The sequence below is a fragment of the Sminthopsis crassicaudata genome, chromosome 1 (assembly GCF_048593235.1).
Source record: "Sminthopsis crassicaudata isolate SCR6 chromosome 1, ASM4859323v1, whole genome shotgun sequence".
Taxonomy (NCBI): Eukaryota; Metazoa; Chordata; class Mammalia; order Dasyuromorphia; family Dasyuridae; genus Sminthopsis; species Sminthopsis crassicaudata.
This window is the reverse complement of record NC_133617.1, coordinates 229,889,210-229,916,251: the sequence shown is the minus strand read 5'-3', so window position 1 is coordinate 229,916,251 and position 27,042 is coordinate 229,889,210. Positions and strand designations below refer to the sequence as shown.

At 33.4% G+C, this 27,042-nt stretch overlaps 1 protein-coding gene across 4 annotated transcripts; it reads right to left on the bottom strand.

Annotated features, from left to right (window-relative positions):
- METTL4 (methyltransferase 4, N6-adenosine) lies at positions 1-27,005 on the bottom strand. 4 transcript variants are annotated; one of them, XM_074276103.1, is made up of 10 exons: positions 26,677-27,005; positions 19,483-19,556; positions 17,719-18,114; positions 16,329-16,391; positions 11,160-11,529; positions 9,609-9,678; positions 8,382-8,556; positions 6,602-6,708; positions 5,541-5,632; positions 1-417 (listed from the first exon to the last, which is right to left on the bottom strand). In XM_074276103.1, exons 3-10 carry the CDS (start codon positions 17,953-17,955, stop codon positions 272-274), a joined length of 1,260 nt encoding a protein of 419 aa, XP_074132204.1. In that variant the 5' UTR covers positions 17,956-18,114; positions 19,483-19,556; positions 26,677-27,005; the 3' UTR covers positions 1-271. The 4 variants fall into 4 exon arrangements, with proteins under 4 accessions (XP_074132204.1, XP_074132182.1, XP_074132172.1 ...); XM_074276081.1 differs by having other exon boundaries at positions 17,719-18,194; positions 26,677-26,814; XM_074276071.1 differs by having other exon boundaries at positions 17,719-18,151; positions 26,677-26,814.
- Positions 27,006-27,042: the final 37 nt, after the last annotated feature.

Below are 27,042 nucleotides of genomic sequence, written 5' to 3'. Positions count from 1 at the left end.
TCCCAGAGATGTATCTACAATTTATTTGTTTTTTAAGACACCATGAGTTTATTAGTAACTTTTTTTTTTCTTCTTAACCTTCTTAAATGGAAGCTAAATTCATCCTCAATGAATACAAAGACTGGTCACTACAATGCATTTTGTTATACAATAACTGAGTACTATTTAAATATCCAAGCATGCAACTAATACTAAAAGGCATAGTAAGTAGGTCACATTAGAGGATATGGGGGAGACACAGAGAATGATTACTTTAGTCAGAAAATTATGGTCAGTTTCTAATCTCTGGAGTAATGAAATAATCAATATGTTGAAATTTTAGAACTTCATTTCCCCAGCTAGTCCATCCCGGCTGTAAGTTTCGAGCAAACAATTCCAAACATTCGGCATCTGGCATGATATAGTCTTTTAGAACTTCTGTTAAAAAAAAAAAAAAAAAAAAATTAAATAAGCCAAAAATGATTACAGGAGGGAAAAAATCAATTTCCTTTCAGCTGTTAAAGAAAAGAAAATAAGAGAATGTTTCATTTTTTTAAAAAAGACAGAAAATTAATTTAAGAATTTCATCAACAGGCTTTACTATTTATAGTTGGAAAGTCATGAAAATCAGTGCACTTGAGATTGGGAACAACACTATTAGAGCCTTCAATAATCTTGATTTATCAGTTTTTATTTGAGGGATAAGAAATGAATATTTCAACATCCACATAGGGGACTTTCAAATTTTTCAGTATTGTCAACTCAACATTTCCTGAATATAAGCCAATTTACTTTTTAATCAATGGATTCCATGAAAGGGGAAAAAAGTGGGGGAGAGGGGTTTCTTTGAAAACATCTATAGGGAAAACTAAGTGATACCCAATATAAAGAAAAGAAAAAAGAGATGGAAGAAGAGAAGAAAAAAGGAAAAAGAAGAATTTATAAATGTGCTTATAATGTGCCATATACTTACAATTTGTGTAACATTTGAACCTCACAGCAACCCTGTGAGGATAATCCCCCTTTTACAGATAAGGAAACTGAGGCAAACAGAGGTTAAATAAGTTGCAAGGGTTACACAGCTAAGAGATTGAATTTGAAATAAGGTCTTCCTGACTCTAGAATCATAACTGTCCACTGTGCCACCTTAGCGGCCTACACATACAGACACACACACATACACACACATTGTGGGGATATCTGAGTTTTTAAAAACAACATATCAATGACTGTTAAGTTGTATATTTTTTCAGTTACTATATCATCATGATGTATGAGTCAGAGTGGGAGATAGGGAGAGGGATATTGATTGAGCACTAGCTATTAACTATTACATAAAGGTTAAAGTATCTAGAGTTGATTTAACTGGGATTCAGTTTGAGGACAGTTTAGCAAGGGTTGGTTGTACAATTCTAGTGTCTTCATAAGTAAACAATTAAATGTTGCTATCCTCAGAAGAAATTTCCCCAGAGGTTGAGAGGACAATAAAACTATCATTCTTTCATTTCTTCCCCATGAATTCTCTGCCCTACCAGTCCCTAGTCACCTTTAATGTGGTCTAAAGTTATACTGAAAGAAGTAGGCATTTTGGCTTTTTTTTTTTTTTTTTTTTTGGTACAAGGATAAAATAAAATCTAAAATTTGTTCATTGTGAGCCAGAAGTCATGTGCTAAACTGAGAACCTGATGGAGTCTAGAATCCAGAAAGCAAATAAACCAGTAGGTACCAGGAAATCTGAAGTCATCAAAAAAGCTATAAATCTACTTGAGAAAGGAGACCTGATATTAGAAAGGAAAAACACTCACAACCAGAATCTATGAATTGTAATATTCTCTCTAAAATATAATGTTCTTGGTTGAGGTTTTCTTGGGGTCTCTGGAGGCAGCCTTCGTTTCAGTTCAGTAATCACCACACAAGCAGCCAGGGGTTAAAGTCCAAATCCTTTATTGTCTCCTTCAAAGTCTTCTTCACTTGGGGCTCAGCTAGTTTTTCTGGAGGCCTATCTCTCTCCTTGGTTCCAAGAGCTTGAGCTCCCACTTGCCTTCTCTGGCTTCTAAATCTCCCTGACTATCTCCTGGCTGAGACTCCTAGCTTATATACCTACACTGAATATAAACCAATCATTTTATCACTAGGAAACCATTATTTGTTGTAGGATTAAATCAATGCTAAAATAACCATTGTCTCCTCAATTCCACTTAGTACCTTGTTTCAAGTTCTGGCCCATAACATCTCCTTGTAGGATTAAATCATCATACTGAACCATGCTAAATTAGAAAACTATTGTCTCTATCAGTTCCACTGACTTAGTACCTTGTAAGAATCCTTTGTTTCAAATTCAGAGTTCTGACCCATAACAATGAACCACGTAGTATCCAATCAAGTTCCTCACCTGGATTGTGATACCATTGATCAATATTACATTTTGAACATAGCTATGGCTTCTTTTCTTCTCCCATTCCAATTGAGAATAAGAAAGAAAAGAAATAATAAGGAACCATATTCAAATGCTATTATGCTATGTTACTTACTTTATTAAAAATTTTATTTAAAAATTAGGAAAATTAATAGAAATTTGTAATCTATTTAGTTCAAATGTTCAAATTCTAAATCCACAGTTACAAAATGGCACCATGGGGAAGGGGATATAGTTATAAAATTAACAGGTAATCCCCAAATAGCTAATCATCTTTCTTCATTCCTCCCTGAGAATATGACTAGAAGCAGAGAAAAAAAAAAAAAATGAAGGTTTTCTCTATCCTCATCTCTGTTCCCCTCTGTTCATCTGCTTGTCTATCCCATCATGTTCCCTATTCTGCTGGCTTGCTCTGGAGTCAGGTGAAAACAAACAAATAAAAGAAAAACAATGTAGAGAAAATACTAAATCTTAATTGACAAATGATAATAAATGATTTGCTACCACTAAAAGGCCAGAAGGAATTTAAACTCTAAACTAGGAAGCATGAGAGAAACTACTTGAAGAATTACTAGTCAGTCCCAATGATGAGTTCACAAGAGTCTCAATGACCTTTATCTTTTCAACCCTTTGGGTTAATTTTCTAAGTATCTTTACCAGAAGACTAAATTCTCTTGCTGGTGGGGGAGCACACTCCAGAACAGAAAGAACTGATTCCTGTTCTCAAGGGAGTCAGACAAAGATTCTCAAGTGGAACAAGTGAGAACCAACAAGACACGTTTCTTCAAATCACAAGGAAAACCTGCAATGCTAGTAATCTATCTTGAAAGAACAAACATTTCTAAATGTAAGGAATAAAGGTGTTCTAGACAAGCTGACTAAAAAGCTAAACATCATCTGTAGTACCACATTTTCCTAATTAATTCACATTTTAACAAAGTTTACTGCCTTCTAAGTTCAAAAATCCATAGAAGCTCCACTATTATATGTCATATTGCCAGCTCAAAAGACTAAGATTTGGTTTTTAGTAGTATAAAATCTGATGTCAATATAATCTTAGCACATTTTAACTTTAGTTAATAATATCTCATGTATTTTTTTTTATTTTTACATTTTCAGGAGGAAATGATCATCAAGCATATAGCAGCATAAATAAGGGAGCTATGAGTAGTAAAAATACTTATGATTCAAAAAATTTTAATAATATAAGGTTTTTTTAATATGGATTAAGTTTTCTAAAATAATACCATTTTCATATTTCACATTCATAGTATCTATGAGAGGAAAACATTCTAATCTTGAGAGTATTCCACTATTTCTCCTGCAGAAGAAAATGTATCTTTACCATTTTGTGAAAGATCATGAATTAAACTAAAAGAAAAACCTGCTATTACTTGAATAAAAACCTGGAGTTAGAAAATTTCACTTTATGAATTTGCATACAACAGTTTAAGTACATTTCCATGACTTATTAAAACTGTGACCACTAAATACAGAACATGTATCATCCAAAACTTTTACAGTAATAATTCCAGAGTTAAATGCTCTGCAGGAACCTGAATGTTACTTTTTGATGATTTACTTTAATTTGCATCTTCCCCAGAAAAATTTAAATCCATAAAATCAGTACATATACACTGACATATATTCTTTTAAGAGTATCACGAAATAAAATAGAGTAACAATAAATACTAATGTTTTTCTCATTGTAACTATTTAGACAAAATAAAATCTGCATGACTTATCCATCCATACATTGTTACAAAACTTTCAACTTTAGAGGGCTTTCAAATTCTTGGTGTGGTTCTTCTGCCCTCTAGTGGAACACTGAAATATTGCACTACTTATACCTTGCCCCCAGAGATTTTGATACTTTTTATATAACTAACCTAAATATCCTATTTTTAACATAGTCTCCCAAGATTTTTAGTTACAATCTCTCGGTTTTTAAACAAGTCACTGTAGTTATTCAGAAATATCTGATTTTCTTTTAAAAAGCACGGCAGTTTTCATTTTATAAAATTGCACATGTAAGATATATTCCACAAAATTCCTGATACTGACTAAAGGAGAAAAGTACAAAGGAGATAACAACTTATTAAATTGCCTTGGTTGAATATAAAAATCACTGTCAAATTCTCCATACATTTTAAGATACTCTTCATTTTAAGTCACATAGAAATGTGTTTGGGGAGTGAGGAGGAAAGTATATTACCTGAAAAAAAAGGATGACAATTAATTATACACAGAAAAAAATCTCAGTGGTGCTCTGAAACAATCAAGCAGATGTCACTTCTTCATGTCTAAAAGCCAAATTGGTAATGCAGAATGAACCCTCTATGTGAGGAACTAAATATTATGCAAACTCCTGATAAGATTTTTTTCTTGAGTTGCTTTACAGCACAGATAGCTTCAAAATTAAATATATTTCCATGAAAAAAAATCTATATAAAGCAAGTAATCAGAAGTATGAAGTCAGAAATGTATTGCTATTTTATTCTCAAAAGCCTGAATAGAAAAATGTTGGTAAATTGTAGAGTGGTAGATAGTAAAAGCATAACCCACAGAATCATTATAACCACAGGCTATATAGTCCATACTAGCAGTTCATTAAAAGGCACCTCAAGAAAACTGATCTCTCTCAAAATAATAAAGAAAACCCATAGTTTCTACAGAATATGTACATAACTCTAGCCACTTCTCTAGTGACTATTTTGAGTGCATTTCAAATGCAGCCTTCATAGAGAAGGGCAAGACCTAAGATCCTTCAGACCCTAGTTCATCAATTCTCCATCTTGCAAACTTTTTTTGATGTTGGATTTACACATAGGATCATGGTATAGTAGAAATTGTGGGATTTTAAGCCAGAAGACTTGGGTTCAAATCCTCACTTTGCTTCTTAATACATGTGTGATGCTGGAAAAGTCTTTAGAATTTAAAGGGACCCTCAAATAATCCTAGTATTAATTACCAAAACAAGAACATAAATTCAAATCCCCTGAGGCCAAATCCAATGCTCTTTTCACTATTGCATAAACAATCTCACATTTAAATACTTTAAAATCTTTGAATCATTTAAATGTCAAACTTATGATATGTGAATTTAATAAAAGCCCAAAGAGTAACAACAATAATAGAAACATACCTGTAAGAGGAGGTTTGTGTGAATGAAGGGTACAGGGCACACTGACAATTAATTTGTGGTCTGGAATTGGAAGCACTTTCATTTCTGGGTTCCTATTTTTAAAGAAATTTAAAAAGTAAGTTATGTCACCAGTCTGATAATATGTACAAATTATAGGTATCATGACATTTTTCATCTTTTCTTGTAAGTATTCACTCTCCAAGGACTCTCTTGCTTTAGTACCACCAAAGGTAGCTGTGATGAGAAAGAAAAATCATAAAATGTAGCTTAAGTAATAGGTTTAAAAGGAAGTAAAAAAGAAACAGCTCACAATTGATTTTAGCACCTTCTAAGGAAGCCTTTCCTGACCTTTCTGCCTCTTAATTCTTTTTTTTTTTTTTTGTTTTTGTTTTGGTTTGTTTTGTTTTTTTGCTGAGGCAATGGGGTTAAGTGACTTGCCCAGAGTCACACAGCTAGTAAGTGTCTGAAACCAGATTTGAACTTCGGTTCTCCTGACTTCAGGGCTGGTACTCTATCCACTGCACCACTTAGCTGCCCCTGCCTCTTAATTCTTAAGTCTTCCAATTTCCATAACTAGGTTGTACAAGATTATTTGAGCATGCTTTTGCCTTTCTTGGTTTCCCTAGCATTTAGCACAGTGCTTAACATATATAGCATAAATATTTACTGATGAACAAAAGAAACTGATCATGTTTTTACTTTGAAGAATAATTTTAAGGAAAATCTTGGAAATATTTAAGTATTAAGAGTATAAAACACAAGCTAACTCAAAAGAAAATAAATGTGATAAGAATACATGTACACAGTGAATAGACCATAGATCTTGGAGTCAGAAAGACCTGAATTCAAATTTGGCCTTAGACACTTGACACTCATTTGTGATCCTGGGGAAGTCACCAGTGCTTCACACACACACAAAAAGTACATATGACAAAAAGTTATCTATTCTACTTATTCTCAATTTTCAGGTTTTCAAATATGTACAAATTAAGTGTGAGATTAGTTTTTGCTTATATAAGAAACTTATACTGTACCAACTTTGAAAAATACTTTTCTCATACCTTAATGGCAAAATGTTTTTTCCTTGAATTCTCCCCAGGACTAGACCTTCATAAGGCTTTTTGTGTGGAGAATCTAACGGGAAGACAAACTCACCAGATCTCGTGATCTGACATAAAGTAATAAAAAAGTTAAATAAATCCACAAAGATAAATACAAAGATAAATACTTCCTCATCAGCTAGTCTGCAAAATCATTACCAGGCATACATATTTCCTTTTTTTTTAATTGCAATGTGTTCCTAGAAACTTAATCTTAAAATATCACAAAGTAGATCATATTTTCCTCATAGAAACAGTTATAATTTTACTTCTGATTAAAATTTCAGGAACAAAGAAATTGCATAAGTGACTAACAATACAATGCAAAGCCAAAACACCTGTAAACCTCAAAACAATAACCAAAGTGGCCAAACTAATTGATTATTTTATAAAGCATGCATTTGGCACATAAAATATTAAATATACAATTTTATTTACTTAAAATTAATATGTTAACTATAATTAAATAATTAAAAACAGTTTCACTTACCTTAGAATATAGAAATGATTGGATAAATTATTTGAGTGGATTCTTTTTTCTTTAAAAAAAATTTTTTAATAACTTTTAAATTTTAACAATCTGAAGTCCTTCTTAAGGATTTTTAATTGAGAGGATTTCAAAAACATGAGTTTTTAAAAATCTAGCCTTTACATGGCTCTCTTCAACAATGAGATGATTCAGACTAGATCCAATAATCTTGTGATGAAGAGAACCATCTATACCCAGAGAGAGGACTGTGGGAACTGAGTGTGGTTCACAACATAACATTTTCACTCTTTTTGTGTTTGCCTCTATTTTATTTTCTTTCTCATTTTTTTCTGATTTAATATAATTTTTCTTATGCAACAAGATAATTGTATAAATATGTATGCATATTTTTCTACCATGATTAACAAATATTGGACTACTTGCCATCTAGGGGAGGGGGTGAGGGAAGGAGGGAAAAATTGGGACATAAGGTTTTGCAAGGTTTAATGTCAAAAAATTATCTAGGCATATGTTTTGAAAAATAAAAAGCTTTAATTTTTAAAAAAAGGAATGTTCCAATTGATTAATGATGGACAGAACCAGCTACATCCAGAAAAGGAACACTGGGAAATGAATGTAAACTGTTATTTTTACCTTCTGAATCCAATTCTTCCTGTGCAACAAAAAAAAAATTCGGTTCTACACACACATATTGTATCTAAATTATACTGTAATATATTTAAGACTGCTTGCCATCTGGGGGAGGGGGTTGGGGGAGGAAGGGAAAAAATCTGAATAGAAGTAAGTGCAAGGGATAATGTTGTAAAAAATTACCCATGCATATGTACTGTCAAAAAATGTTATAATTATAAAATAAAATAAAAAATTAAAAAAAAAAAAAAAAAAGGAATGGAAAGGTAGGAACTCTGCAGAGTTTTAAATATGAAAAAAAAAATCTAGCCCTTTCCTTATTTCTTCTTATTCTCTTATTCTCTCTCCACCAACAGCTTCACTTATACCAATTTCTACATCTACCTTCCCTAACACCAAGCAAAGTTTTGAATTGAAAGAGACTGGCAAAAAAGCTAATGTAGAAGGGGAAGAGGGACTAGCACAATCTCCATTAGTCTTCCATCACTCCAAGACTGAAAAATTAATAGGTTTTAATCTGACAATATTAAATGAGTGAAGAAAAACAATAAATAATGGTGATGACAATCAAAAGATACCACCACCTGAGTAAATAAATTATCAGATGACTTTAGAACTTACTTTCACCCAGTGCCATTCAGTAAGTGTTTCCACAGACCAATAGGGATAAAGCTCATCTTTTACAAACTGTAGGTGCTTCTGTCGATTGGTGACCCAAGTGACCACAAGACAGTTTGGAGCAGCCAGTTTGGGGACAGGTATTTGTTTTATTTGCCAAGAAGATAAATAATTGTACCTATATATAATAAAAAAAAAAAAATCTGTACATAAAGGACAATATGGTAGGAAATAAAAAACAATAATTAAACAGGGAGCTCTATATAGAATTATGCCCATCTTTTAGACGGATTGTAGATTTAGAAAACTTCTAAATGCTAAGTATGAATCAACAGTGACATCCAGTGGACATATGTAACAATTTTCATCCATTTTCTTTTTGAATACAGACTTTGTAGCAAGTGGTTTTCACCTCTTCTAAAACTATCTACTGTAATAATTTTCCTGAAACATGTAAAATGCACTTTTAAAGAACATTAATATAAGGATATTAATTAAGGATAGCTCTTCTTACATGCCTAAATTACAGTTTTAAATATCTTGTAACTTTTACTAAAGCTAGTGTTATATACACATTCATTCTCAGTCTCCCAAGCTGGAAAAACTAGAACCCTTTTTTACTCATAAGTAGTAAACAGAGTTGGAAATCAAACCCTTCCAACTCTAAAAACTGTAATCTTTCCACTGTACTAAAGTGTCTCTCCTTAATTCTCTAAAAGAATTAAAATTACAAATAATCCAAAAAAGGCAATCATTAAAAGTATTGTGGGTATAAATTATCTACAATAACTTGGACTCAAGAAGCAGCAAAGAAGGCATTTTGGAGGATGAGTACACATGAAAAAGCAGGTAAATTGATCATGTAATGAGAATGAAACAAAAATGAAAAATCTGATTGGCAAAATAGTAATCCAAAAATATCAAAAGAATGAAAGGTTTTCTACACATTGGTTAGATCTTCAATGGAGGAGTTATGAAAAATACATAAGTGAGAATCACATATTATAAACAAATATATATGGAAAGATTCTGATGTGTAGCCTTTGAAGGAGTATCCACTCTGATGAAATTGCAAATTCAAAGTACAAAAAAAAAAAAGTCTAAAAGCATAAATAAGAAATAAATATTTGAAAAGCTATTCAATACTATTAGTAAATAATGGCTAACATTTTTTAAAAGGTTTGGAATGGTCTCAACAGTAAATTTGATAAACAAATTTGTACAATATACCGTTTGCTTCTTTTAACAGATTTGTTCGGCCAGGGTGGATCGATCACAATCACATCATATTTTTTCCCGTCTGGAAGTAAAAGCACAAATTTAGAAGAAAAGCTCCTCATTGGTAATCACAGATTACAAACAAGAAAGCTAAATGTCATACTCAAACTGAAGCACATTCAACTAGACACAAAGATAAGAAAAAAGGTATTATATCACTTAATCCAATAAACTATAATAACAATTTATCTAAAAAGCCAGGGGTTATTTTATGTGGTTTATGCTCTCTGAGATGCTATATATAATTTCCTTTTTTGCTGAGCTGAAAATAAGGGGGAGAAAGAAAGACATTTTTTGGCTAAAATTTTTATTTAGCTACTCTGTGAATCAGATCAGTGTCCGCTTTCTTCATAATTTCTAAATGGCCCATTAGTTTCAATAGCATAGGCACTTCAAATTAAAATGTATAGTAAATTACCTTTGTAATTTAACTCTCAGACTTTACACCATTATTAAGTGTACATCAGGCTGTCAATTGGCATTTTTAAAGAGGTTTTTAATTATTTGGCTAAGTACTAGTTAATTTACAACTTAAAATTTACCTCCAAAATGGCCAAAATAAAAAATAAATATATATAATACTCAGTCCTCAGCTGGAACAATGGTATTTAAAATGCAGTTTCTTTGCTCTATGCAGAAATACCTCAAGAAAAACAAAGCAACTGTTTAGTCATTAATTTATAGGTGACATCCACATTGTGAAAAAGAAAAATTGTGAAATACTTAAAAATACTAAAGAGCCACAATTCCAGAGAACCAATTCACTTTTTAATACAGAAATGATGGAATTAAATAAAATATACATTTTTGGATATGATCAATATAGAAATGTTTTGCTTGTCTATGCCTATGCTATAAAGGTTTTTTGCTTTGTTTTGTTTTTTTAGCAGGAGTAAGAAAAATGAGAGAGGGAAAAAAATAAATGACAATGTTTTCTTTTAAAAAAAGAAAATAAAAGACAGCTAAGTGGCACTGCCTCTGGAGTCAGGAAAACCTGTGTTCAAATCCAAACCTAGACACCTATTAGCTGTGTGATCTTGGGCAAGTCTCTTAACCCCAACTGTGTCAATAACCAAAAATAAATAAATAAATTAGAAGTTATGTGAAAGCTGAATATTGGCTTAGTAAAAAATTAATACTGAAAATATTTGTCATAAAATAAAATTTAATATAGTCATTTGTTTATAATCATTTATACTCTGAATATCAGTTTTATGAGAGATATTTACTCCATTAAAATCTTTGTTACTTTGTCCAAAATAACAGAAATTACCATCTGAAAGTATCAAAATTTTCAAGTTCCTGACTATAGAATTTCATAAGTTTAAAAGAAAAATTCAAATGGGAAAAATATTATGGTGCCACTTCTTTACAAATGTAGGCCTTTAATCAATCTTATGCAAAGTAGGCCACTTGAAAGCCTATAATTCTGTTTATGAGCTATTATATTCTATTGCAAAATGGAAGTATATCCCTCTCAGAAAAGATCATACATGTACTTACAATTCAGAAGTGGCTGCATACAAGAAAGATCAGACAAAAGGAAGCTGCTTTTTGGTGGCAACAGGTATTTCTCTCCCATTAGAATAATCATCTTTGTAAAGTTTGAGCTGTTTTGGGTAATACGTGAAAATACATCCTGTTCTGGAACAGATATATCTGCCTCTATCAACTGTACTGCATCAAGTTCATTTTCATTCACCAAAGATAACTGTTTAGCCATGTCACATAGTTCAGCCAAACCACAGCTATCAAGTGCCATAGAAATAGCCTTGTTACCGTTGTCCAGTTTTTCTGAAACTGAGTAAAGAAAACCACTTTTCAGGCCTTCTTGGACTAACTGTATAGTACCATCCAAAATCAGTTTCCTGATCTGAAAAGGAATAATAAAAACGTGTTAAGGAACAAATTTTACAAAGATATGATTCCTACAGCAGTTAAATTACATTTGTATTTTTTAATATAGTAAATGCTTAGATTAAAATCAATTGAATAGTAGTAGAAACAAGGAGATGAGAATATATGAACTTTCAAATATGTGTGTGTACGTATATGTATGTATGTGTGGATGTATGTGAGAATGTCACTGTATGGGAACATGAAGCTACCTCCTGTGTCTTCTCTCCTATTTTTTCCCCCTAAGAGCAAGTAAGAGGATAAGAAAACAAAGATTTGATCAGGATCTTTAAGTAATTTGAGAGTTACAGTGAGCTGGACATCTAGATGGATAGAGTATCAGGCCTACAATCAGAAAGATTTACCTTCCTGAGTTTAAATCTGACTTCAAACACTAACTAGCTGTATGACTCTAGGCAAATCACTTAACTCTATTTGCTTCAGTTTCCTCAACTATAAAGTGAACTGGAGAAGAAAATGGCAAACTACTCCAGCATTTTTGCCAAGAATAACCCAGAGTCACAAAAGTTGGACATGAAAGGACTAAATATTTAAACTAAAAAAAAAAAAAAGCAAACAATATAATGCTTATATTCTCAACAATATAATAATAATAATAATTACTTAATCCAAACCTAAGCTATTATTTATAAAATTTTGCTGTTTAAGGTTAAATTTGTGGATCTGTGACTGATATTATTCTGAGTCTGATTGCAGATAAGATCATTAGGAAATGTCATTAATCCAATTATCTATGATGCCAGCAGCCCAATAAATGTGACATCTATGAACTGCTACAAGTGGATATCTATCCCTGGGGAATATTGAAGTATTGGGAGGATGGTGGCAGTATATGGAAACTTGGGAAGACTAAAGTAAGACTCACTTGACTAGGCTTCCACCTAATTAATTCTAAGTCTGGCTGTGACTTAGACACAGTCTAAGTGGGTCAATACAATTGACTGCCTACATGACTAAGAAGAATATCTTGCCAAATCCCTCTTCCTTTTATGGCAAATTTCCATAATTATGTCACATTTTGAGGTATTCACTGATATTTTTAATAGTTACTTAAATTCATTTGACAATCCTATGAGATTACAGCATCTATTATGTTATGATTATTTATTTAGAATTTTTCCTATATTTTGTAACAAAATCTTTAAAATGTTTGATGGGATGATGCACTGACTCTATTGTGTCATCACCTATTTTTGTTTTGGGGTTCCAAAACAAAAGACAAAATGCTTATAGGTTAGCTAAAGAAGCTCTCTTTCTTTCATTCCTTTGTCAGACCTTTCAAACAAGTGTTCTCTACTCAATATCCCCATTTCATTACTACCATATGTATATCCAAATCCATATGGTTTCTGTTCTGAATATACACTGGAAGTGCTTTCTTTGTAAAGATCACTAACTGCCTTTATTATACAAATCCTTTTGTACTCACCAAGATACAATATTCAGAAAGCTGGCTCAAAACCAAGAAGAAATGGGGTGAAATGCTATCTTTAATGCATAGCAGATGTTCCTAGGCAAGTCACTAGACTACTCCCTAAGACTAAATTACAGAAAAATCCCAACCTGTTTTGGTAAAGTTTTTTATGTTTTGTTTCTTACCTGCTGTAAAGGGCTGAAACTCTGAGTAGGTGCACTGGGGTTGGACAACCGAGCACTTAAGGCTAATTACCGATTGGAAGCATATGCTTGGAAAATGGCCCTTCCCACTATTCTGTGCTGGCTTGATCTTTTAGTGTATACAGATAATTGTAGGAGGGATTAGGGGGTGGAGTAAGACAAGCCAGGGTCACTTTGGTGGTAGACAAGGAGAAGGGAGGTCATGGAGAGCTTGCGTCCATCTCCTTCACTTCTATCCCTAAAGACCAAGGACTTTTGCTTATCCTAACTCCAGCTGATTCTAGGGCATTCAGGATGCTAACTCTGTCTTCACAACCTGGGAATTCCCATATCAATAAAATTATGCCCAAGTCTTTTTTCTATAGATTAATATTTAATTATTCTCTCTAATTGCCTTTTTTTTAATCTATTAGTGTTACTTTATACTCCTTGAAGACAAAAGCCAAGTTTTAAATGTTTGTATCTTCTGTAATACCTAGCATAATTAAAAAGTCAATTTGGCAATACCAAGCATAATTAAATTCTTATAGTAAGTGCTTAATAAAGCCTGGCTAATCAATGTTTCCTCTCCTCATTCTCCATGCTTTTTTTTATAGCCCATAATTACTAGTGGTAACTTTAAAAAAAAAAAAAAAAAAGAAAGAAAAACACTGTAAAAAAAAAAGAGAGAGAGAGAAGAGAGAGAGAGAGAGAGAGAGAGAGAGAGAGAGAGAGAGAGAGAGAGAGATACGAAGTCATGGGACTGCTAAAACAAATGTTTTAATAATTTATATTTTATAGTTTTACATACATTTTTAAATTTTGTTTCAAGTCATTTGGAGTAATGAACAAAATGGTGGACTCATGGAGGGAAGATATCGGTTCAAATATCCTCTATAACACCTATTACTTATCTGACCATGGACAAGAATCTTAGTTACTTGAAACCTCAAATTTCTCACCTACCAAAAAAGATTCTACTAGGGGGAGGACTTTCTGTACAGGACTAAGACAAATAAATGAGATAACATTTGTAAAGCACTTTACAAGCTTTTGCCAAACTGTTATAGAAATGTCAGTTATTATTCTTATCTATTTAATGTTTGTTTTGGTGATGGTTATTAAGATGAGAATTATTTAATAGATTTTATAGAATTTCATTTATCATTCACATGAAAAAAATAGCCACTGAAAGAACAAAGGCAGGTGTGAAGGATGAGAAAAAGATTATCTGATTTGTGTCGGGTAGAGGAGTGGAGTAGAGGTATATACTAAACGTTTTCCCATTCATTTCTCTGAATTCTACCATAGTCTATCTATCTGGAGACCCCTTCCACCTCTTTGTTTCTTTTCCAAAATTTGGATTTTGTTTCTTCTCCAGAATTTGGATTTTGTTTCCTACAGATGACCCCAAGTCTTTACCCTCATTAATTCCCTTAATATTCTTGACCTTTTGTTGTTCCAAATGAATTTTGATATTTTTTTAGCTCTATAAAATAATTTTTGGCAGTCTGATTGGTATGGCACTGAATAAGTAGATTAACTTAGGTAAATTGTCATTTTTATTACATTAGCTCCGCCTATCCATGAGCAATTGATATTCTTCCAATTGTTTAGATCTAACTTTATTTTTGTAAAAAGTGTTTTATAATTATGTTTATATATAGTTCCTGGCTTTGGAATACAGAAATTCTAAGAGGCAAAGGGAAAGAGGAAGGATATTTCAGATATGGAGAAAACCAATACAAAGACATAGTGACAAGATGTGGAATTTTTGACAGGACTCTTAATGAGGCAGCAAAGATAGGTTGGGATCAGGTTGTGAAGGGCTTTGAAAGCTAAGGAGAGGAAACTGGTTGCTAAATGAATACAGAAGTAACATGATTGGATCTGCACTTAAGGAAAGTCACTTTGGCAGTCACATAAAATCTTTAATTTTCTGATCCCTTCCCCTACTCAAAAAATTACCATGTATATATGTCTATACAATGTGTGTACATATATTTACCTATGCATTCATGGGCAGATACATGCATATAGACACATATACAATCTCTCCAGAGAGAATATAAATTCTTTCAGAATAAGGATTTTTTTTTAATTTTGTCTTTATATCTTTAGTGCCTATCACACAGTAGGCATTTAAATAAATGTTTGCTTGTTGTATGTTTTCATACATGGAATTTTAGCACTTTCCCCTATCCTGTCTTCCTGCTATGATTTTGTGTTTCTTCAGAACTCCAGTATCTATCAGATTCCTCTGACACAGTCACCTTCTAGTCCTGAATTCCCTGATCTGTCTTATTCTCTTGTCCTGCTAAGATCCAGAGTGACATTCAAACTACATGGCATCCTCTAAGGCTTAATTCTCAGCATGCTTCTTTTCTTTCCTTATAATATCTCTATTATCTACTCTCATTAATGCAATAATTGCCTGTATGCTGATAACATCTAAATCTATTAATTCTAGGTCTGACTTATCCAGCCTCAGTTCTTTATTTTGAATTGTCTTATCTTGAAAGACTTTAACACACAAAAAGGGAACGTAGACCTGGGAAAGGTACTTTGGTCAGGAAAATAACAGGAATGATGAGTCAATGACATCAGAGGAGTCAATATGTTTCCATTTAGAAACAACAGCAGAGTTAATTGAGTTTGGTTAAGGTGCATGAATTTTATTTGAGAGATTGGAAGGATTGGGGAAGGACACTGAGAAAAAAGGAAAATGTTAAGCTCAAGTATAGATTCAAATAGTACTTGACGAATAATTTCAAGTATAAGGGACTTTAGAGATCACTTGTTTAACCTTCTACCTTAAAGTAAAAATTCACTCTGTAATATCCCCGAGAAATGTTCACTCAATCTCTGTTTAAATATTTCCTGATTAGGAAATAAAGAACAGAGCTGTAGTTCAAATAATATAGTTTAATTTCACTCATGCTATACTTATGAATATTAGCAAATACTAATATAATCTGATATATGGAATCATTTGAATATTTTCACAGTAGTTTAGTATGTTACTTACTAAATTTTAACTGACAAGTGAGAATCAGGTAAGGTCAGAATCCTTGACTTCAAGAGAATAAAGGCTCATGCTATTTGTAATTTTATTTTGCATAAAATTTCCATTATGATCAACAAATATTAGAAACTTACTTTTGTATGGTATTCCATAGCATCCAATTCACCTTGATTGAATGGAATCAATCTTTTACCTTTCTAAAAAGAGAACAAAAACAAGAAAATTAAATCAATGCTTCAGGATATCTGTATGTGTATAATGTATAAACAATTTCTTTTACTTCATTCTTTTTTTAAAATTGCATATTTTGGTCCATTCCAGTAATAACTGTGTCCTTCAGCTAAAGACAAAACATTTAGACTATAGTAAGTTGTCCCCAAACAGAAAACTAATGAATAAAAATTAAAAGTACAATTCACAATAGGTATCAATGCATCCCTGCTGACACCAAATATAATTAAGGAGAAGCTATATCTACGAAAAAGCAACAATTACTGAGTCTATTTCTTTTATTAATATCAACACCAGACATACCTAAACCTAGTAGGCAATGCACTATAACAAACACAAATTTTTCTTATCAATTAACAAATATAGTTTAATTATACTAAGCTTCCTTTTCTTCTTAGTCGATGAAATATCCAGACTTAATTTCATAACAATATCAAGAAAAATTCAAGCTTCATAATTACCCTATTTGTTGATCTCACAGTTATATACTAATTGTCTGTACTAATAAAATCCAACATACTAATTACACTTAGTGTCACTAAAATATTCCAGTAAACAATTCTAACCTACCCCATCTTGTTGTAAATATGAATGAGATTTTGCAATAAGGTCAAATAAATAAAATTTATTTTTTTTATTATTATTAAATTTTTTCCCCTCACTAATAAGGTAGATCCTAATAGATGCTATTAAGAAAAATCTTCTTACATGACCTCATGCTATAATTTTTTTAGAGATATTCAATATACAAAAATAGCTTACGAGGTTAGGTTAAAAGTCAGAAGACAAGATTTCTACTAGTGGTACCTATCTTTACTCTTACATTTCTTTTTCTGTAAAAGTAGCACAATAGCTTTTATACACATGGCTTTGAGGTGAACTTTTCTCAATTTTCAAAGATTTACATATTGATTACTAAGTGATTATCAAGATCTTACAATATATTCCTGTCTCAAGGAGTTACTGAAGATTGATTGTACATATGGCTTCCATTCTATTCTAATTAGCATTCTAATTCTGTTGTTTCTAATTTCTCAATAATGTTAGACTCTTGAGACTTTCAGATTTGAATTCATCAAGAAAAACTTTTTTGAAAATCTGTACCAAATTTGTTTGTTGCTTTTGAGTTAAACATGGTCATCTGATTTTACATCTACACTTCTTTATACAATAATCCACTACTGCTTTTCTTAATTTCTTTTGTTTTCTCTTGCTTATTTATTCCTGAGAGTGAAGAAATAATCTGCTTAAATGGAAAATTATTCAATGTGCATTTTTTAGAAAACTTCATACCTTCCTAATAGCAGAAATAGAATCTTTGTCTTTAATATGTTCTTGCTTCTCAAGCTTGATAGTGCCATCTTGTTGAGCCTCTATTTTATTTCCTTGCTGAAATTCCATGCAATCAGTCATTGTTACATAGGGTTTATTAACATGAAACAGTTCAGCTCGAAATATGTATTTTTTCAATAATGTTTCATTCCTTTTTCTTTCATTAATTCCTGGTTTTGTGGCAGGCTCAGAGGTCATCGATATAGCAGAAAGTTCAATAGATGATGTAGAAGTTGCATTAGAAGAACCACCGAGAGGATGTAGAGTATTACCGGAAGTTGGTTCATGGTGCTGGCAGAGTTGGTAATCGATGTTATTGATGAAGGCAAGATGATCCAGCAGCCACCCAGATGATAGCTGGTGCACAATAGACATAGTCTCTTTTCATGAAAGACTTTGAAATGAGTTTAAAATTTTTAGATAAAAATTATAATATCCTGAATATTAATAAAAAATAAAATCAATTTATGTGAGAGAATTTAATATGATGGTATAGAAATGATATCTCTATACAAAAGTAAACTTGAAATTCAACTGTATTACATGTGGCAGATTCTGAGGAAAATTTTCAAGTTACTACTTATAAACTATATTCCACTGATACCAAAATTTCCTATCAACTTACTAATTCTAAGATTTGTTTTTGTTTGTTTGTTTGTTTGTTTTAGTATCTAAGGTTGCTTAAAACATTCTTCATAAGCTACACTCCACCCCATTTCTTGAAATCCTTCTAAAATTTTCATTTTCTTCATCTCTTTATCACTTCAATCCTTAATCTGGATCTCAAAAATATCCCAAACAAAAATGAGTTCACTATTATTATAATACTTTAAGATTTACAAAGTATTTTCTTCAACAACCTCATAAAGCATATAATACAAGTACTAAAATACTCACTTTATAGATGAGAAGGTTGATATTTATCTAATCAATACAATGACCAACCAAAATTCCAAAGGACTATATTATTTTTCTTTAGACAAAAAGCCAAAAGACTAAAAGTAGACTGAAACTAATTTTTTTTGCTTCATTCCTTTTTTTCTTTTTTTTTTTGGACATGACTAATGCAGGATATACATATTTATAATGGTCATTTTTCTCACTTTCTCAATGAGGGAGGGAAGGGAGGACCAAAGAGAATCTAAAAGTAAAATAAAATTTAATTTAAAAAATTAAATAATTTTATTCAATTGAGGTTCAGATAAGTTAATAAACTTGCTCAGAATCAAACAGCTAGTAAAGATCAAAGCCACAACTCAAATTCAAGTTTCATGACTCTTGAATAGTGCTTCCCATCTATCTATCATGCTACCTCTCAATTTTTTCCCTCTGAGGCAATTGGAGTTAAGTGACTTGCCCAAGGTCATACAGCTAAGAATTGTAAAGTATCTGAGACCAAATTTGAACTCAGATCCTCCTGACTTAAGAGCTAGTGCTCTATACACTGTGCCACTTAGCTGTCCCTACTACTTCTCATTCTACTGGTAAGTCACCTAATCTTTGATTTCCAATGGTCCTTGGTAAAGGTAAAGTAGACTGCAACTGTGAAGGCATATAAAGAAGCACTGGAGAGAAATAATGATTCTTCCCCAGTTAATCATTTTCATTCCTTGGAATTCTTCTTTTGCTCTGAAATGGGATGGGGAGGCAGGGAGGAATGGAGTTAATGATAAATCTAACCCCCCCCAAAAAAATAGAAAGAGCAACCCAAGCTGACCAACTCACCAAAACTGTAATTCTAAAATGGCTTGTGTTAGAGACACTTTCCGAAGTATGTAGTAACTCTGTTCATCTTTGCTCTAAAAAGAAATGTTAAGATTTAATTAATAATGTAATATTAATAAAAATTAATAAAATTGTTTCTAAGAGACATATATAGACATGAAATACAAAGTTTGCTTCCACAATGGTTATTTAGTATCTTTTATCCTCTCAAAAAAGAAAAGCAGTTTCAGTAGTTCATTATTCTGGTGACTAAAAACTGGACTTATAGATACTGATTTTAATGGGGATTTTTTTTTTTCTTCAAAAAAGGCAAAGCTTAATTTTGACTCCTTGAAAAATTCTAGAATTTACTAAAGGTGGTTAATTGCAGTTTATAAGAGATTCTTAATCTGAGGTCTGTGTTTTAAGTATTTTAATAACTTTCAATATAATTGGTTTGCTTTGTAATCTAATGTATTTCATTTTATGCATTTAAAAACATTACTCTGAGAGTGGATCCATAGGCTTCATCAGAGAGTTAAAGGAGACTGTGGTACATACACACACACACACACACACACACACACACACACACACAAAAGATTAAGATTCCTTATTCCAGAAAAAGACATACTTCTCTTCTATTCTTTCATAACTGAAAAACAAAAACTATATTTTTTAAATAAAAATAGTGAATACAAAAAGTTAGTATGCCTTGTGAAGATCCCAGCCTGATCTCGTTTCCTTCTTTTATAACCTTTTTTTATTTTGAAGTTTAATTTCAATAATTTTATCATATTGAATTAATAACATTGTCTATGTTTCAAAATCTTAACTACTCACTTGATTGGATACTGACAGTGTCTATATATAAAGTGTTAGTTGAGTCCTCTAAATGCTTAATTTTACATGAACCTACTTTGTCAATTCTACCTTCATAATATCTCTTATATGTCCCTTTCTCTTTCTCATTTCCTTCTTTGATAGCTACTGGAGTTAGATTAAGATAGTGAGCTCCAAAATGGAGACCACCACAGCCTCCTGGAATGCTGAGACCTAACCCTAAAGATAAGTCTTAATCAAAAAGCAGGAAGAGATTAGTCAGAGATCACGCTTCTCAAAGGTAGCCAGTTGTAGACTTGTTTCCCATACCACCAACCTATCCGTTTCAATCATTGCAGCACAGTATTCCCCCAATTCACCCTCCCCTACAAAAAGCCTCTTGTGGCTTCTCTCCAACCCTACTTTGGCTCCTTCAGATAGTTATAATCAAATTCGACCCAGACACTTACAACAGCTACAAAGGTAAACTTTCCCTCCCATACTCACATACTTCCCTTAGATCATTTCACCAGAATCATCAACCCCTTTGCAGATGGAGTGTGTGTGTGCTTTTGGGCAGTGGTTGGTGAGTAAATATTCTCTCTATCTCTCTCTTGTTTTCTCTCTCTCTCTCTCTCTCTCTCTCTCTCTCTCTCTCTCTCTCTCTCTCTCTCTCTCATTCTCTATCTCTCTCTTGTTCTCTCTCTTTCTCTCTCTCTCTCTTTCTCTCTCTCTCTCTCTCTCTCTCTCATTCTCTATCTCTCTCTTGTTCTCTCTCTTTCTCTCTCTCTCTCTTTCTCTCTCTCTCTCTCTCTCTCTCTCTCTCTCTCTCTCTCTCTCTCTCAGAAGTATTTTTAGTAGGAAAAAGAGTGGAGTACTGGATAAGCAAACATGAATAGGCTATAATATTAATAGAGATCTCATTATATTCGTTTTCTCTTAAAAAAAAAAAAAAAAAAAAAAAAAAAAAAAAGCAAAACAAAACAAAAAATCCTGCCCTTCTTGTGAACATCCCTATTTCCAACTCTCTCCGGCCCTAATTTTTTCCCACCAGCACTTTTCTAGGTTTCCTAGGTTCTCAGCCTCCTCCTTATCCTTGATTCTTGATTCAAATAAAACTACTTCTTAAAAATTACAAGTGAACTCTTCACTGCCAAATCAGATGATCTTTTGTCAAGACTCAAAACCTACACAGATCATAACTGTCTAAACATATGACGTATATATCCAAGTATATGAACTAGAAGAAGAATTAAGCTAATTCTTACTGATCCCAAAAGGCAGAAATGGGAATAATGGGTTGAAGTTGCAGAAAAGCAGATTCAATGTAAAGGAAAATAACAAAGGTATCAAAAAATAGAAGGAGTTACTTATAGAGGTCTTCAAGCAATGGAGACTGGATGAACACTTTGTAAAGACTGTCTCAGAGGAGAGTCTCAGTTAGACTAGAGAAGCTACAAGGTGCCTTCTAACTCTGAGATTCTATCATATTGAGGAACTGTTTTTTAAAATTACAATATTTCTACCCAAATGTTAGCTTTACTATATTTAACTGTACATATCTTGCATCTACATAGTTGTTTACATGTTATTACATACATTATTTACATGTCTCCCTCCTCTGAAAGGAAGTAACTCCTTCAGGTGAAGGATGAGATTGTGGTTAGGTGGCAAAATGGATAGATCTCTAAGCCTAGAATCAGAAAGACCTGAGTTCAAAGACATCCTTGGATCCTTTCTACTTTAAAATGAGAATAATAATAGCTCCTACTTCAAAACATTATAAGAATCAAATTAGATAAAAATTTTAAGTGTCTGACATATAGTAGGCATTATATTAACACTTACTCTCTTCCTTTCCTTTCTTCTTTCTTTATCACTTAACATAATACTTAGCACATTACTTCTGAATGCTTGTTGAAGTTCACACAATATACCTAGATAAGTTCTTCCAAATGGATAAATAAACTAGATTTAAAATAATTATATAATAAACAAATGAGAAAAGCAAGGAAGAAATTACCTTTAAGACTTATGGATAGGGGCAGCTAAGTAGTACAGTGGTTAGAGCAACAGCCCTGAAGTCAAGAAGACCTGAGTTCAACACCTAATGCTGTGTGACCTTGGGCAAGTCACTTGACCCCAATTGCCTCAGCAAAAAAAAAAAAAAAAAAAAAGACTTATGGATAAGGAAATGCTTAAACAAAGGCTAGAGAGATTCACAAAAGACAAAAAGGGAAATTTTGATAATTATAAAATTAAAAAGAGTTTGTAAAAACAAAACCAATCAAATTAAAATTAGAAGTGAAAGACTTGCTAGAAAAAAAAAAAAAAAAAAACCCTTTGCAGTTATTCATTTCTTCGGATAAAGGTCTAATTTCCAAGATATATAAAGAACTAATTCAAATTTATAAGATAAGAATAAATTCACAATTTGTTAGGTTCTTACTAAGTGCTAATGAGATAATGAGATATTAGGTTCTTACTAAGTGCTAAGTCGGTACTTGACAATTCTCTAGTTCAGGCCATGACTGGGAATTTTACTTGTGAATTTCTGGGGAAGAGCTTGCATGCTTTGGAGGAGAAAGTTCATTGGTTGAAGTAATTTTTCCCAGAAGCCCTTGCATTATCCCACGCCCATTCTCTGGGAGAATAAAAGAGGGAAGTCAGTACTCTGGACCAGAGTTAAGGGCAACTGTCTGGAGACAACGGTTCTCTACAGGAAGAAGAATCTGTCCGAGAGATTTGAGTTGACACAGCAGATCTCCTCCCAGAGAGTGATCGGCAGCTTCTGGAGACAACAGCACGTTACAACAATTGATAAATGGTTAAAGAACATAAACAGTTCTCAACAGTAGAAATCCAATTCTATAGCTATATCCATGCTCCAATCACTAATAACTAGAAAAATGCATAAATAACTAGAACAACTTCAAAGTTCTACCCATAGATTGTAAAAAAAAAAAAAAAAAAAAAAAAGGAAATAGCAAGTATTGGAGAAACTGCTAGAAAGTGGGTATACTGATTCACTCTAAGTACCTATTAATTGGTTCAGTCATTTTTAAAAGCAATTTGGAACTTTGCTCAAAAAATTATTAAACTTTTGACCTAGCAATACCACTATAGATCCCAAAAAGAGCAAAGAAAGAAGAAAAAGTTATATACACATAAAAATGTTTATGGTAGTTCTTTTTGTAGTAGAAAAAACTAGAAACAAAGATAATGCCATTCAATCATGGAATGTCTAAAAAAAATGATGGTATATGAATGCAATGAAATACTTTTATGCCATAAGAAATAATGAAGAGAACAATTTCAAAAAAAGAAACCTTGTATGAACTGATGCAGAATAATTCAACCAGAACAAAAACCAATTTATATAACCTCATTGTAAAAAAGGAACAATTTTGAAAGACAAGAACTTTGTCAAAATTATCAAACATGATTTACAAAGGGGCATGTTAAAGAATGCTATCCATCTCCTTGATAAAAAGACTCAAGGTACAGATCTGAAACATAAGGTTTGGTTTGGTTTGGTTTTTAAATATAGCCAATTTGGCAATTTATTTTACTCAACTATGCATATTTGTTACAAGGGTTTTGACTTTCTTTGAGGAAAAGAGAAAAAAGGAGAAGTTGGGAAAGAGAAAAAAAATGTTAATTTGAAAAACAAAAAATAAATGCTTGTTGAATGATAGTTGAATTTTTTTATAAATTATCTAGGAACTACACTTGCTAGATATTCTTTTTTCAAGACTTTTTATTGAACCAAATTTAAGAACCAGTATCTTCAAGCAACATCCTATCTTTGCTTTCCCTAAAAATGCTTTCTAAATTTTAGGACAAATGATTTGATTCCTACTTAACTAGCCACCTAGTTAATCTTCCTCATTTTATATAATAGGAAAATAATTTCTCAGGTAAGGTAGAGAGCTTGTTCTTGATCACAAAAGGCTAAGACTAGAACCTCAATCTTCTGCAGCATGGTGTAGGGAAAGCACCCTTCCATCTGGAGTTCTCTGCAAATATCTACCCTGTGGTCTTGAACAGGTGACTTCACCTTTTCTGGAGAGACCCTGGCAGAACTTCACTAGAAGCCAAATTCCTGTAATTAATGAATATCAGGGCAGCTGTATGTCGAAATGGATAGAGCACTGGCCTTCAAGTCAGGAGGACCTGAGTTCAAATCTGAACTCAAGCACTTTACACTTCCTGGCTGTGTGACCCTGGCAAGTCACTTAACCCCAATTGCCTCAGCAAATTTTTTTTAAAAAGATAATGAATATCTATCTAAATTCTTTCCTCAAAGGTTAACAAACTAGCCCCTCATGATTCTCTACCCATCCCAGAGATTTACAACCCTGAGTAATCATTATTCAAATCCCATTTTCACACCTCCATTTCATCCATCCCTTATTCTCAGTCCCCTTAACAAAACTCCTCCCCAATATATCATTCTAAAACTACCCACCTTTACCACTGTTCCCTCTAGAATGCTTAGTCCATAGGCAACAAACAATTACATTTTAAATCTTTTTCTTTCCCATTTCCTCCATCATCTGGTTCTCACTGAAACCAGACTCCTTCCTGATTACAGCCTACTTGGCTTCCCTTTAACCCTGGATATACCTTCTTTACTCATTCCCCTGGCTTACTGATCAAGATTATAATGGTGGAATTCTCTTTTCTGTTTCATCCAATCATGTTTGCCACCCAGTCAAATTCTGCTGTTGTTGAAAGACCTCCAAAACACTTGCCTTCTTTCCTCAAAGAGTTCAGTCCCTGATTTACAGTCTTTCTCTCTTCCTCAAACTCCTGACCTCACATGAGGGAACATGAACATATAGATACTTCTTCAAGTAACATAAAACATAAAATTCCTCAATCTGTTCAATTCATATGGCCTACTATTCCATTCCATCTCATCCACATACAAAGATGGTGATACCCTTGGCCTTGCATCCCATACAAATTCATTAAGGCTTCATTTCCAGTTCATGAACTCTGGAATTCCCTTATTTATACCACAATCAATTTCATTACACCTTTTCTTCTGCTTTGCAATCACAAATTGTATTCTCCATCCAGCCCATGACCTCCAATCTCTCAAACCCTCAATTGTCTCTCAGACTACCCCTTGCACCAGCTACTCTCTCCTTTCTCCATTGCCATGTAGATTTCAAGATGGTGCAATGGATCACGTGCTAATGGATAGAGGTTCAAATCTAATCTCAGACACTTACTAGTTCTGTGGTCCCAGAAAGTTATTTAACCTCTATCTGACTTTCTCAATCAGAAACTTAGTTTCTCTTGTAAAATAGGGATAATATCAGCACCTATCCCCAGCTGTTGTGAGCATCAAATGAGATAATATTTGTAGAGTGCCTCGAACCTAGTGAGTGATTAACAAAAGTTTGCTCTCTTCCCTTTCCTCACCATTCTCTCTTGTAATACTAACACCCCATTGCAAGGCTTGTTATCACCTCCAGCCTAATCTATATATTTCAAGATCCTGCTTTTGATCTGACTGCAAGAAGGCTTCACTCTGCAAGCTATCCTCAATTCAAATGTCTGTGATCTTCCTAATACACATCTGGTCATGGCACCACCAGCACGCACACCCTTCCCGAAATAAACGCCACCTTATCACCTCCTAGATTTAATATAAACTCCTGCTAGGCCCCTTCCTACCTTTCCAATCTTCTAACACCGACTCAGCCCCACTCTGCAGTCCAGGGACACAGGCCTCCCCGATGTTCTTCACACAAAACGTTTTCGTCTCCTAACCTCTGACATTTCGGTTGTTCCTCTAGCCCGGAATGCTCTCCCTCCTCAACTCTACCTCCTGGATTCCCTTTCTCCCAATCGCAGCCTGATTCCCCTTAATATTAGGGCCGGCTATTTCAAATTTATCTTGTATGTTTCTTTTCTGCTCATAGCTGTTTGCAGTCTCCCCTATTAAACTGTGAGCAGGAAATCTCTTACTGTGCTTTGTGTCCCCAGTGTTTGGCACAATGTCTAGCACATAGTAGGAGCTTAATAAAATGTTTAACGAATGGCCGGTCCTCCCTTATCTATAAAATAATTACAAGCCTCTAAATTCGCTTCTAGTTCTAAGCATAGATTTCCTATAACACCAAAGCCAGGGTTCTTCGTATTTGCATCACTCTTGCCTCTCTTCCCAAGCTAGGCGGCGCGCCGGGGAACACGCTGATATCTCCAGTGAGCCTGAATTTGAGAGGGTGCATCGGACCGGGCCCTCGGAAAATGCAGGCGTCATATAGCAACCCGCCTCTGGCCCGCTCCTCTTTCCCCTTCAGCGCGTAAATGTCCTGTCATCCATCCCACCCCGGCCTGTGTAATGGACACGGGCACACACACACACATACACACCTGTCACACTCGGAGAGAACTGGCCCCGACTATCACGGTTCCAAGCGCTTAAACCTCAAAGCAGCATGAATGCGGCCATGCATCCATCCGATGTCCTGTCGTCTTCACGCCAGAAAAGGTGATAATCCTCTTCTAAATTCTCTCAGGAAATCAGTATTTCCGTACAACGAATCTGGATGAAAAATCAAACATCCAGTTCATAGCAAAGACTAGAGATTTCTTTCTCCTCTTTAAAACACGGGAGCAGCCATGTTGCTGTACGGAAAGGGTAATTTCGGAGCTCGATCCGACTCTGGACGCGAGATCAGACTTTAAGTGGGCGTGGCAGAGGAGTCGTTCTCGCGGCGCGCCGGCTAGCGGGTAGAA

What these genes read in the sequence shown, in the direction of transcription:
- METTL4 (XM_074276081.1), bottom strand. Translation starts at nt 18,132, where the DNA reads ATGTCTATTGTGCACCAGCTATCATCTGGGTGGCTGCTGGATCATCTT. An exon ending in TATGCAGCCACTTCTGAATT is followed by an intron (nt 9,679 to 11,159) that starts GTAAGTACATGT and finishes TTTTACTTCCAG; the next exon opens with ACGGGAAAAAATATGATGTG. An exon ending in ACACAAACCTCCTCTTACAG is followed by an intron (nt 418 to 5,540) that starts GTATGTTTCTAT and finishes TTTTTTTAACAG; the next exon opens with AAGTTCTAAAAGACTATATC.